Genomic DNA, 12971 nt, shown 5'->3' on the forward strand with positions numbered 1-12971 from the left:
TGCACATTTCTATGGAAAATCTACAGACATACCCTTGATCTCGCAGTACTTAAATGAACTTTTCTGTGCTGAGGTTATGTAAATTGTTCTAGATTACTGCAAATCATCCTTCTCTAGGATTGCTGCCAGAATGAAACTCTTGACATAACTGATCGTTGATCTGATTCTGGTGTGGTCACATCTTTGTTTTTATTGCTCATTCATAGTGAAATGCAAGTTAAAAACTTAATAAAATAGACAAACAGTTTGATAACTTGTGATTTATAGGTAGTGTGAAACTATGTTCAGTCTCGTAACTAGTAATTTGCCAGGCAGTTGCTTATTCTGTCTTCCGAAAACTTAGATAAATGAGGTGAAATACCTGAGAGTTTGGAGCCTCTTAATATCAGATGGGAAACATCAAATAATACACAGAAGTTCTCTGCTCTCTTGTTGCTGTCTAAAGAAGAACAAACAAGCAAAAAAATAGTTAGGGTCTGAGAAATGCTAACTAATTTTTGAAGGATTGAAGAGTAATAAGTTCATGTCTGTTTGTGGCAAATGTCCAGCCAGTTCAGACAGTGATGTTGGGCAGGTGGGATTCATTTGAGGTGGTAACTTTGGGAAGGTTGACATGTTTTCAAAGTGCACTTATGATAAATATGAATGAGTGATTTAGCTACTGGCCTTTTCTTGTTTTGGGAACTTTTAAAAGTAAACAAGGTAATGTGAAAGGAATTCAGCTTTCCCACAGATTTGTCTAATTTGCTGTTTGTTAAGTTTATTTCCCCCACTGCTTTGCAATCATCATTTCTGGGAATAGTTTTCTTAAGGCTCCAGTCTGATCTCTGGCGGTTACAAGGTGTTTCTTTAAAGCCTGTGAGCAATTCACGACTGCTGAGGGTTGATAGCCCACACTTTAGCTCTGGCAGATGCAGCAAAGTAGATGTTTCCAAGATGCTAGTCAGATATCATCATTGAAACTCCTGCCTTTCTTTTTTTTGGGGGGGGTTATTTTATAAATTTAAATGATGGGCCTGCCTTTCCAAGGGGACTGTTTTGTACTGTAACTTCTAGCCTTTCCTTTCAATTTGGGGGAGTTCTTTTTCTCTTGAGGAGTTCTTTTTCCTAACAGTATAAGGCATAGGGTTGGCTTGTTAGTCTTCCTCCCTAAGGGTGCTGCATTACTGTATGGCTGACAGGAACTTGGAATTTTGCTAGAGGCCAGCAGGGACTGGGAACCTTTATAGATCCTGCAGATGATGCTTGCTCTGTGCACAGAAGCTATGCAAGACACTAGGTGTCGAACAGGACTGCTTGTGTGCCAGAATGGTGCAGAAGGGAGTTAGAAGCGTCTCGTAATTGCTGCTGGTCAGGGGTGGAATCTGAGAAATTCACAATAATGCCCCAGACTGATCAGAGCCCCACACTTGCAGGTGCTTGCGTGGATGTCCCATCAAAAAGGAGTTTACATTCTGCTTTAAGCCAAGAGAAACAAGCTTGCCATTCCTCCAAGTAAAACATAGTTTAAAAACCCGCTGCCATAGAATGACGGTTTGTGGTTGTGCAATGCTATGTGATTCCCCATGAAATCTTGGAGGCTCCAGATAGACTCGTTGGCAATGCCAGAGAATCCTCTGCCAGAATGACTGAACCAGCTGGTTTTTGCATTATCAAACAGTCAGAAAAGTGGAAAAGGCAAAGGATAGGGAACGTTACCTATGTCAGGTTAACAGCAGTGAAGACAAGGTAGCTTCACTATTAAGTTCAAAGCTCAAGTTTAGCCACAGGGGTTTCGGAGTTTTAACCTGAGCTACTACGCCACCTTATTCTGTCTTCACTGCTGTTTTTTGACCTGGAGTTGTAGACAGATCAGCTTTTGCATGTCTAGCTGGAGCAGTTTAAGAAATTACCACTTCAGCAGCCAAGACATTGTCACTAATTGTGTGAACACTCTTCCTCCCCTTCTGGGCTTAAGTAAAGTGGATTTTAAAAACCTTAAACTTCTCCAGCTAGATCTCCAAGGAAAGTCTGTCTAGATCATTTCTTAACTCTCAGGATGGTTAACATATGATTTTCAGTTTTGTTTCCTTCCTAGTTAGGTTAGAAGACAGTGAAGTAGATACACTGGGACTTGCTTCATAGGGATATTTCTTCCCACAAACAGGAACCACTTTTTGGTTATGAATGTTGCTCTTGGTCACAGTCCTTTGATTAAAAAAGTAATAGCCATTGTGCATTATTTGTCGATCTTCCCAAATTGATAACATCTGCAATTTTCTTATGTTCATGAGTTCCTATAGTTAGCTGTGCCCTACTTTTCCAGTCATATTGGAAATCTGAGTATTATGAGGTCTGTGATGGCTCAGTAGTAATCAACAGCCCATATAGTCTGGTCTGCTTAGAGGAGCCTTCTAAACAGCTGATTGCATGGTGACCACTGGCTACGTCATTTCCTTCTGGTATGCCTTTATACTCAATATCATGTTATTAGAGTGCAGTCGGGCTATAATCCAGACTGAAATTTCATGCCTGCCTTTTGTTTCCGCAGTGGCCTGTACTTATATCCTGTTTCCCTCAGAGCACTCTGGAGAAGTTCTTCTCCAGCTTTAGCTTTGTCTTTGGTTCCCATAACCTCTTAATGAATGTTGTGTGCTATTTTTGTGGGTGTTCAATATTAGAAATAGTAAGCTATTACAAAATTTGACAAGAAGTTGGAAATTAAATCCTGTTTTACTGGAGCTCTTCAAATAAAATGAAGACTTGCTGGTTTTATCACAGCCTTTTTTGTTGTGTTTTCTAGTAACTAATTGTCATAGCGAACGCTTGTCTCAGGAGATCATGCTGTGTATTTGGTCAGTGTTAGTATTTAGTTACTGAAGTCCCCCTAAAAATTGGCAGTAATTGGCTCTTCTTGATCCTCCAAGTGAGGAGACCATGGTGATGGAACTCCTTTGCTTATAGCAGGAGGTTTTTCTGAACAGTGTAAAGTTAAAAACCATAAAGGGAATATTGTACTGGTGTTGCATGTACAAAAACAGAATAATGCATAGAGTTTGCAAAATCATTACCCTTTTTTTCGCTCAAAGTATTCTGTAGGCTTAATAGAGGATTTAAGTCACTGAGCACTGAAACTTGGATCTTTTGCTGATGTTAAATTCTTGTTAAACCAAACGGGTCTTTGTCTGTACTTCATCCTAAAATCTTGTGTGATGATTTTGTTAAACAGGAATATGATGAGGAATGGGCTAAAAAAATCCAGAGTGAGAAATTTCGATGGCACAACTCTCAGTGGCTGGAGATGGTGGAGAGTCGGCAGATGGATGACAGTGAGCAGTATCTGTACGGGGACGATCGTATTGAGCCCTACATCCATGAAGGGGATATTCTGGAAAGACCTGACCTCTACTACAATGCAGGTAAGGCAGCATGCATTAGTATTCAGCACGAGGACTGCTACCCCAGTTGTATTTGTTGCCACTGTGCGTCAGCAGCATTGATGAATACTAGTCAGGGGTGTGTTTGCCCTTGTTAGGATGTTAATGAAGGACTGAGTACTGTATATCCATGAATTTACAAAGTGTGACAGGTCTTTAGAAATGCAAACAGATCTACCTTAGCTAATCAGAGTAATCAGAGCATGATTACAGAACTAAATAAAGGTGGTCCAGCCTTGTTCCTTCACAGCTGCCTCTTATGTCTGTAGCTTGTTTGCTTAGCCAAACACAAACCCATTCTTATCCCTGTTAAATTCACAGAGCAGTACAGCTATGGGATTTGATGCTGAATTTTGCTCTATCTTGTGTGTTACTTCTGTAGCAGATTTGTTTTTGCAGAACTTAATGCAAGACTTGACTTGAGCCACATTAAATGTGTAAGTTCCTTAGCAGTGGCAATCATGCTGTGAATCATTATTTGTATAATATTGCTGTCGTATATCTAGGGAAGCATGTGAATTTCTATTGTTTTCAAGATCATCGTATGAAAAAGCTTTATTACTTGATAATCTGAAGAAGTTGATTAAAAACTTAAGAACATAACTCTTATTAATAGTGCGTAGTGGCATGGTTCTGGAGGTTTTCATGTGAAGTCTGCTTGCTTGCTCTCTCCGTCTGTAAAGATTTGTAGTTAGTAAGAACATTAAACATTGCCATACTGGATTAAGACACTGATGTATCTAATCTAGTATTCTCTCTTGCCACCCGTTTCAGAGAGAGGTTCAAAAAGCCCTGCAGGAGATACTCATGAAATAATGTGCGCACTGGATAAAAGTCTGCATAACCTTTAATAACTAGGAGTTGGCTTATGCTCTCAAACTTGTGGTTTTTATATCCTTTTTAAACCCCTGGATGACTGTGTGTGTGTGTGTTTCTTTTAATTGCTGGGATTGAGTCTTTTTCTATTCTTTTTCCATGTAAGTGTCCAGTCCTTTGCTATGAAGCATGAGTCACAAAACTCTGACTCTGGGCGAATTTGCAGGATAGTAATAAGAAAAACAAAACCACTGAAACCTGTAAGCTTGCTTTGTAGCTGCTGTGAGAAAAGAAATGTGCAAGACCTCAGCAGAATTTTAAAATTCATTCTCAAAGTATAAGAGAACTTAAGGATTTTTACTCATTTCGTGGTTACATATGTCAGCGATAGCAACTTGCCCTTTCAGTGGTATGTTTTTCCCTTTTGAATCCTGCAGCACTGGATTTGTTTTCCTGCACTGGTCCTTCAAGGTTAGCAGTGTCAGTCGTGTGTAGTACAGTATCAGGGTCTCTGATTACATCAAGTCTATTTCAGGCTTCCTACATTAAAGACATGACAGCATGCCTATTGCAGTCCTCCTTTTATAAGTCTTAAACCTTTGCTTATTTCACGGGACCGCTTCTTTTCCCAACAACATGAGCTAGAGATGGAGTGTCACCAGTAATACTGAATTTCCTGGTTTTTAACCGTTCATGTTATTGGCTTAATGTTATTTCAACAAAGATTTTTGTGTTGGAATTGATACTTGACTAGGAAGGAGAGGCAGATTTCCAATGATATGTTCTGCAGATGTTTGAAAAGTGCTTTTGTTTTCAAATGTATAAGAGTAACTGATTGTATTTAAGATACAGATTCACTTCTCAAGTTCCTTCCAGCAAGCACCAGTCATGGTGTGCTTCGGAACTCTGCTAAATTTATAGATTTGAGATATGACTGGGGGGGGGGGGGGGCATAGTATTCCTTTTTAAAGGCTATGGATTATTGTACCAACTGGAGTAGGCATTTGGGTTTCTGAACAGCATGGCATTACTTGGTCAAAAATAACAAAAATAAAAATCTTTTTGCAGTCAGAAATTAAATGTTTGTGTTTTGGCACAGTGGTTTTAGAAACAGCCTGCACTGCTGGCTCATGCATGGTACAAATCCCCACCTGAGCTATAATAATTCTCGAGTCTCCTGCTGACAAGACGAGTTCCTGTTGCAAAGGTATACCAATATCTCTTGCAAAGAGATCTAAACCTGTACGAAAAACTTGGTAGAATTTCTGAAGTTACCTTCAGCTCAGTGTCTTCTTTGCTTTGAAAGTACAAAACCCTAATTTATGTTGAAATGTACATAACAACGGATGTCCTTTTAACTGTAATTGTATTATATGCAGCTGATGATATCCATGTGCTTTCATTTTCATATAAATTCCTGTGAGCCGTAACTGAGTGATATGGTTTGAATGTTAGCACTCCTGATTGAAGACGCTTTAAGCAGCAGCAGCTCCGGCCTCAGAGTGAAAATGTAATGCCGCCTTCATTGGTAGAAAGATAGTGAGATGTTATTTTTAAGTGTCTCTGCTTTCAAAGAAGTTTTAAGCCAACCTGTTTAAAATACAAAGTCCCTTAGTTTTATTGGTTTTCATCTGAAATGTAGGTGCGGAAATGCTAATGTCCATTGCTTTTTTTTTTTTTTGAACAATACAAGAATAGGAAAACTTCACAGAACTGTTAAGAACTATTTCAACTTTCCTCCCTGCTGTTTGGTCATCTTACATCCGTGTGTACTCACGTCTATCTGAACACACTGAAAGGCAGTAATACGGATCTGTGCCAGCATGTTTGCTTGTCAAGTAATACTCTTTCACATACTGTATACACATGCATGCAATTAGAATATAGCCATGTTACAGCTGTCTTTATACTGCTAAAAAGTAGTCTGATCATGGCTAGCATTTTTCATTTGCAATCTGTTGCATTGTATTCAGTCACTTTCCCGTGAGGCATTATCTTCTAAACGAATCTCTGTAGCACCTCATCAAATGTCTGCTAGAAATCTAGATGTGTCAATTCTATTCCTTTTATCATTTGTCACTATATTATCTTCAAAAAACCATCAGGTAAATTCATAAAGCACATGGAGGTTTGTTTGAATGCCTGAGTCGTCATCTTTAAGCCCTTGTGTCTGTAAGTAACTTTCCACTGCTTCCTGCACAGGCAGTTTTGTAGGTTTGAAACCACAGAGGTTAAGCTAAGTGGCCTGTGGTTCCGTGGATCTTATCTCTCTTTCTTCAAAGTGGAATGGCATTTGTAACTTCCTAGTCATTAGGAATCTCTCTATCCTCTGTTAAACCATTAAAGTACCCGTTAGAATGTACCTGTTTCTGCCCTGTTTTTATTGGGATGCTTTCTGCACTGCAAGTCTGGGGTTGTTTTCGTACAGTAACAGAGATGAACTGAGATAGGGTCTATTTGAATAGTGTTTACCTAATTAGAGCCTCATATTAATTATCAGGTTTTAACTGTGCCCTTATTATTAACAAGAAATGAGTTTGGGGAATGGGAACAGGAAAGAGTTAAGCTGAGCTCTCACTCAGCTGGGGTCAGTTCACTGACTTCACTTCAACTTCACTTCAAAGACACTCTGGATTTACACTGATGTAACAGAGGGAAGATGTTAGCCCTTGGTTTCCTTCTCTTTATAAAGCAAGCAGAGACTATGAAGCCTTTAAAGAATACTACTGGCTTTACAGATGTTTGCCTCTTCAAATGCTGGTGCTTTAATATAAATGAAGCAAAAGAAAGCAGTAATCTATCTTCTTGTGAGTTTGTTGTGTGAAAAGACCACCCTTTTAGGGAATAGCAAGAAGACGTTGAAATAGGGAACAAAAAATTGTTTCCAAGATGCTTTCCTATTTCTTTTCCTTAACCAGTTTTAAAAGATGGTGGTAAAAGGCAGTCTCTTGAAAAATTAAGACCTTTGTTGCTTTTCTACTTTTATGCTGCTGGCCTAGATCCATGTTTAACCCTTGCCATTACTTTTTCCTCTGTGTTCCCTTTCATGATGTGGCAGACAATATGGTTCTTGATCTAGTATCTCCAGGTCTTAAGATGAAGAGGTAAGAAATGTTCTTAGGTGTAGCTTATCTCAGGGCAGTAGACTAGATGGAATCCCAGTGAAACTTCTGTTGTAGCTGAAGTTGCTCCTTTTCAGTATTATTGTTGCTTGATATTCCTCCCAGAAATAATCCAAGTTGCTAATGAATTTGAGAAAAAACAGCACAAATTAGTGCCCGCCTGCCCCGAAATCATGCACTTCTTTTACAGTCTCTGTATCTTTCTTGTTTTTACAGATGGCCTAATAGCCCCTGATGGAGCAGTGAGTCCAGATTTCTTCAGTGATTATCATCTTCAAAACGGAGACCTTGTTGGGCAGCATCCCTTCTCCAGCAGGTAAGTTGCTGTTTGTGAAGAATGCATACAACCATGGAATCATAGAATATTCTGAGTTAGAGACCGTGCTACGGTCAGTCTGTACCATCTATACCAACCAATGTTGTCTAAAACATTGGTTTCCTTCCTAAGTAATAACATTTTTGCACCACTTACAACTTTAGTCACCATTTGTAGGTATGACCAGTTCACAGTATGCATAGCTGAAGCAAAAAAGTTTCTTACTTTGGCTTCTTGTAGTTTTTAAGGGGCAGTGGAAGGTTACTTGTTTGTTTATTGTACTCATGATGCACCAGAAAGCTGAATTAACATTCAGGCAATATAGCAAGGGTGTAATAGTGGCAGCGTATGTAACAAAAAATTGACTAAAATTCTCAGATCTGGGAGAAAAAAAAAAAACACAGAACTAAGATGTGTTACCTTGAGAAGGGAGAAAAAAAAGTGTTTATACTCAAAGGATCAAGTTCAGATCACTGTGCAACCCTTTGTGTGGAGCTTGTGTTTGGGAAGGGGATACTGGCATGAAGTCTAAGAAGAGTCGCTTGCCAGGTAATGTTTTGGCTAAATTTCTAGTAAGAGCGACATTGTTAACTTACTTATGAAAACTATGATTAATATTTTAGCAAAAGGATTAGAGATGGACCGGTATGTACCACGTCATCTGATCTTTTCCACATGTGCAGCCTTCATCTCAGGGCATGCTGGCGATTGAAAAACTGAGGGAAGTATGAGCCATCTGCTGCTCTTGGAGTTGTTCTGTGTGGCTCACGGTCTTCAACATTAACATAGACACACAACCCAGGAGATGACAGGTTTCTGTATTAACCAGAAACTGTATGGCTATGTAGTCCCAACAGTCTTTATGGCCCCGTGGAAGAAGAGGAAAAAGAAAAAAAGATGAAGAGGGAAGTTTGTAGCCTCCTTTCTTTCCAATAAACTAAGATAGCCCTAGTCATGATCTTCTTGGCTTTCCAGAAAGTTTTCAGCTGGGAAAGATCTTGAGTGTCCGTGGGTAAAAGTTAAAGTAGATTGCTTGGTCTCATATTTCAAGCCTGTATCAGGGAGCTACGTTAATAAGCTGTGTTTTAGTCTGATTGTCTTCCAAGTAAAATGAGTAGCAAAATGCACCTGGTGTATCCTTAATTAAAATAAACATTTGTAGGATTTCCTTGTGATGTCTCCAGGCATTTTGGAGGCCCACCTTAAAAAAGAGGACAGACAAACTGCAATTTGTCTAACTACAAACTTTGTAATTGCCCTTTGTTGATAGCCTCTGTAAATATTCAGATTTCTCGTTACGATTCTGTTTTCTCGGTAGGCTTTTTTTTTTGTATGACTGCTTCATGGATTTATCTGCAGTCCAGACACGGTCTAATTGGAAACAGTATGGACTGCTGCAAATGTTCTGTCCTATTTGTAACATAGGAGGACTGAATTGTTTGATAGAATAGATACTGGCAGTCGGATGGCGAATCCTACTTTTCAGATGTGTGTCATTATCGTTTTGAACTTCTTGGCGCCAGAAGCCAGGATTTCCTGATGCTTAGAGCTAATGTAAAATGCATTATTGCTCCAGGCATGAGGCATGGAATTGCCAGTCCCATGAGTTTGAAGAGTCAGACCCTCCCTTTTCCCAAATTTCAATTGGTGTTGGAAGGTAAAACCATACGTGCTAGGGACCCTAATTAAAAATAATAGCAGCAAGTCAAGGCTCTTTTTATGTGTTATATAGAGTACATTTCATCCATACCAAAACATAATTCGAGGGTATTTTTATGCTTACAGTTTAAAGCTAACAAGAACCTTATGTCAAGGATTTATTTTTAACCAGTTCCAGCTTTTAATAAATCAAGATTTTTGTTATAAAAGTGGTTCATTTTATTAATATTTGGATATGTTTTCAGAAACTTTTCAAAAGAAAGCTGTTATGATTTGCATAGACAACTAACAAGTCAGTTAATCCTAGGATCTTTTTTGTGAGTTTGAGGAGGGATGACTTTAAAATGAGTAGATGCATGTTTTTCAGTCTTTTCATTTGTTACGCTTTTTATTATGCATTTAGTTGTGTCTGTCTTCTGGTCTTGGCCTTTTATATTAGGCTTTATTATTCTGTAATAGAAATGGTTGTTCGCTAAGCAGTGCGGTGAGTTGGGAACGGAGTGAGTCTTTTCCATCATTTAAGACCACCATGTGAAATTTGAGGTAGGTGACAACCATGAGCAGGTTTCTTTCTACTCAACTTTGAATAATCCTTTCTCCTACTTTCTGCGGTCCTAGGAGGAAAAGTTAGGCTATGTCAGCTATTTAATTTCTCTGAGGTTATTTCCTATCCTTGCAGCATGCTCAGAGTAAATCGGGACTTCCCCTTACCTTCAGGAGAGCCTGCATAAATGTACTTACAGGTCAGCCAGCAAGACCGACCTTTTTAGTGCCTGAATCTCATTGAGAAGCTGAGCTGGTATTGAACTAGTGCTGATGTCCCCAGTGTGTTTATAAAGGGAGGCATTACCAGGATTTAAGTGTGTCTGATCACCAACCTCACTTTTTGGAGCCAAAGAAAGGGGTCTAGGAGACTTTTCCATGGCTGTAACCAAACTCAAGTTGCCTGAAAGGCTTTCACCATGAGCAGTATTTAATAACACCTGTACAAGGGAACTCAGCCCACACCAGCTGCCTTATATCAGACTTAGACCAGTTATATTGCATGGAGCAGATAGTGAAAACCATGTGCTGCCTTGGTTGTAGGATGTTAGTTCTAGCAGTGGTCCAGGGATTGCCTTTTCAGTTCCACTGAGTTACATTCAAGAAAATTGAGGGGAATTGGAGCAGCAGATATATCCAGGTGTGTAATCAATGAAATTATTGACTTCCCTGTAACCCAGCAGGGCTACCACTGCAATCTCCTGTGGAGTCCCTGTCCTAGGAGTCACAAGACACACGTGTTGGACCAGACATGCTGCACAGTCTTATGTGGGTAGGAAAGTCTTTTTTTGAAGTCGAGAGTAAAGTAGGAGTTTTTGTTAAATATTTATATGTACCTGGACTCACTGGGCTAGAACACAGTTGGTTTTATTTCCATTGTGTTTTTTTTAACAGGGAAGCATGAAATAATTCTATTAGCAGTAAGAACACATACAGATTTGTCAAACCAGGTGGAATATCATAAGTGTTGGATTTTTCAAAGACATGTTCTTCCCTTTATAGGGTTTCTTAGAATGCCCTTCAAAACAGACAGTACTAACTACTGTCAGAGAATGCTGCCCTAGATGATGAACTCCTACAGTACAGAACAACATTGAAGAGAATTGTAAGAGTATCTAGCCCTGAATTTAGTATGTAAATTTGCTTGCGTGCTGGTTCTGGCCATATCACGATGGCAAGTAGGGATAATGGATGTTTCCAGTATTTGTCAGCATAAAGGAGAAGCAGCACATCAGCAAAAACCTGGAAAGCTGGCATTTTATAATATTGCCACCCTCATTTTAGGTACCCAAGACATTGTTAGAAATAAAGTTGTTTTGTTTCTGGTCATAAGCTGTGAAACCCCACAAGCTATTAGATTAAAGCTCTTATTTCTGAACTATATTTTTAATAGAGTTGTGCTATTGTGTAAGATGTCCGTAGAATTATTTCAGAATATAACGCATGTAGAAATACTGATAAAATACATAAATAGCCTCTCTTGTTTTCCTTAAAACCTTGGAGCAGAATGTAAGCAGATCGTAAGGTATGTTTTCCATTCTGCGCAAAATAAATGGCTGAGAAGGTTGTTTTGACAGCTTGTATCCAGGTTGTTTCATTGGCTAGGAAAAGACTTTTGTGATTAGATTACCAGCTTTGAATTGTCGTACTGTCTTTCAGAAGCAGATGGGCATTAGGTATAGATTTGAATTTTTCATCTGTTATTAAAAATCTGTATTCAGTGCTCCTGGTTCTGATAACTCTTAATATAGAGTGAAAGTTTTACGAGTGTAGCAAACAAAAAATCCCTCACCTTTTGGCTAAAGTGATGACAGCTTAGTGTCTGAGCTGCAAGGGAGAAAAACCAGCTGAAAGACATCTTCAAGAATCTGTGGTCATTTATCAAATTTTAATCACCTTCTAGAGATTATTTTCTTAAGACACAGGCATCATAGTGATGGCTAAATATCTTATAATTTCCACAGTATTTTTTCTTTCCCTTTTGGGAAGAAACTTTTTAACCTTTCCCAGCTATAACTAGATAATGGTAGAAACTTTTACATGTGAAAGGCAATTTGTTGTAAATAGCTTCATCAGAGTTCCCAAATTCTGTCTTGTCTGTAGCTTTAGAAAGATTAATAGGAGTGCTGGAGGTAGCCCAAACTTTTTTTCTCTCAGAGGAAGCTTTCTCCAGTACAGAATCTTTTAACCTGATTATAAAGTGGAGCAGAGCTGCCATTGCATGGTCTTCGTTTTCACAGAGACAAGGTGTCTCTGTGTGCGGTTCCCAGCGTGTGTACTCGCATGTCCTCTCCACAGAGATTTGATGGAAGCTTCTTCCCAGGAAACAGTGAGGTTTGGTGTGTCAAACAATTGTTTTTTATGGGGTGACTGTCTCACTCCTTGATGGAACATCTTTTCTCTTGCCTGGTTTAATGACCTAAATCTGTAGCTGTTTCTCCTCTTTTTACCATGGTAGGACATTGTGATATTTTGTGAGTTCAGGACATGGAGCCAGGACCCTGCAGGCTGCTCTGTGCTGCCTTTAAGCTGTGTCTATTGGGAAGTATGGGCATACATAAGCTAGGTTTTGTGTCTTGGGTTGGCAGAAACTGGTCTTGTGGGCTTCAGTGACTGAATGGCCATAGGTGCTAGTGGAGCATAGAGAAGATTGTTACTGTGGCTTACGTCATCCCTAGCCAAACTACCCACTTGTAATGTTTGCATGTGCTGAAAGCCCATATTGAATGGCAAGCGTAGTCATATCCATGGGCTTTTTTTGCTTGGGTACCCTGATGAAAATCAGAGGTGAACTTTATTGAGGGAAGGACCTAGAGCTGTAGCCTTCCGTTCCTATTAGCTTCTGCGGTGTGGTGCAAGCTCTCAGTCGTGTCACAGCTGAGTAGCTCCTGTTCGGGTCGGGTGCAGGAACTGCATCATGTGGTGGCAAATAAACACTCTGAATGTTTATCAAAATGTTTTTAATTGGTTGTACCTGTAATTTGTCTCCTACATCAGCACTTACAGCTATCTTCCATATAGATCCTCATCTTCACAAAGCAGTCCGATGTTGTTCTTCTCAAGCACTGAGGTTAGGATTTCATTTCTTTTCCTTGCTTA

General features: G+C 39.3%; 1 protein-coding gene across 2 annotated transcripts in view; it reads left to right on the forward strand.

The window, feature by feature from the left end:
• Positions 1-12971, forward strand: part of KIFAP3 (kinesin associated protein 3) — a 67301-nt gene that overhangs the window by 41465 nt on the left and 12865 nt on the right. For both annotated transcript variants that reach the window (XM_035538256.2, XM_035538257.2), the window contains exons 18-19: positions 3209-3398; positions 7571-7670. In XM_035538256.2, coding sequence (XP_035394149.1) covers positions 3209-3398; positions 7571-7670 — 290 coding nt within the window. The remainder of the gene's footprint in view (positions 1-3208; positions 3399-7570; positions 7671-12971) is intronic.

This window comes from Cygnus atratus, chromosome 8 (genome assembly GCF_013377495.2).
Source record: "Cygnus atratus isolate AKBS03 ecotype Queensland, Australia chromosome 8, CAtr_DNAZoo_HiC_assembly, whole genome shotgun sequence".
Lineage (NCBI taxonomy): Eukaryota > Metazoa > Chordata > Aves > Anseriformes > Anatidae > Cygnus > Cygnus atratus.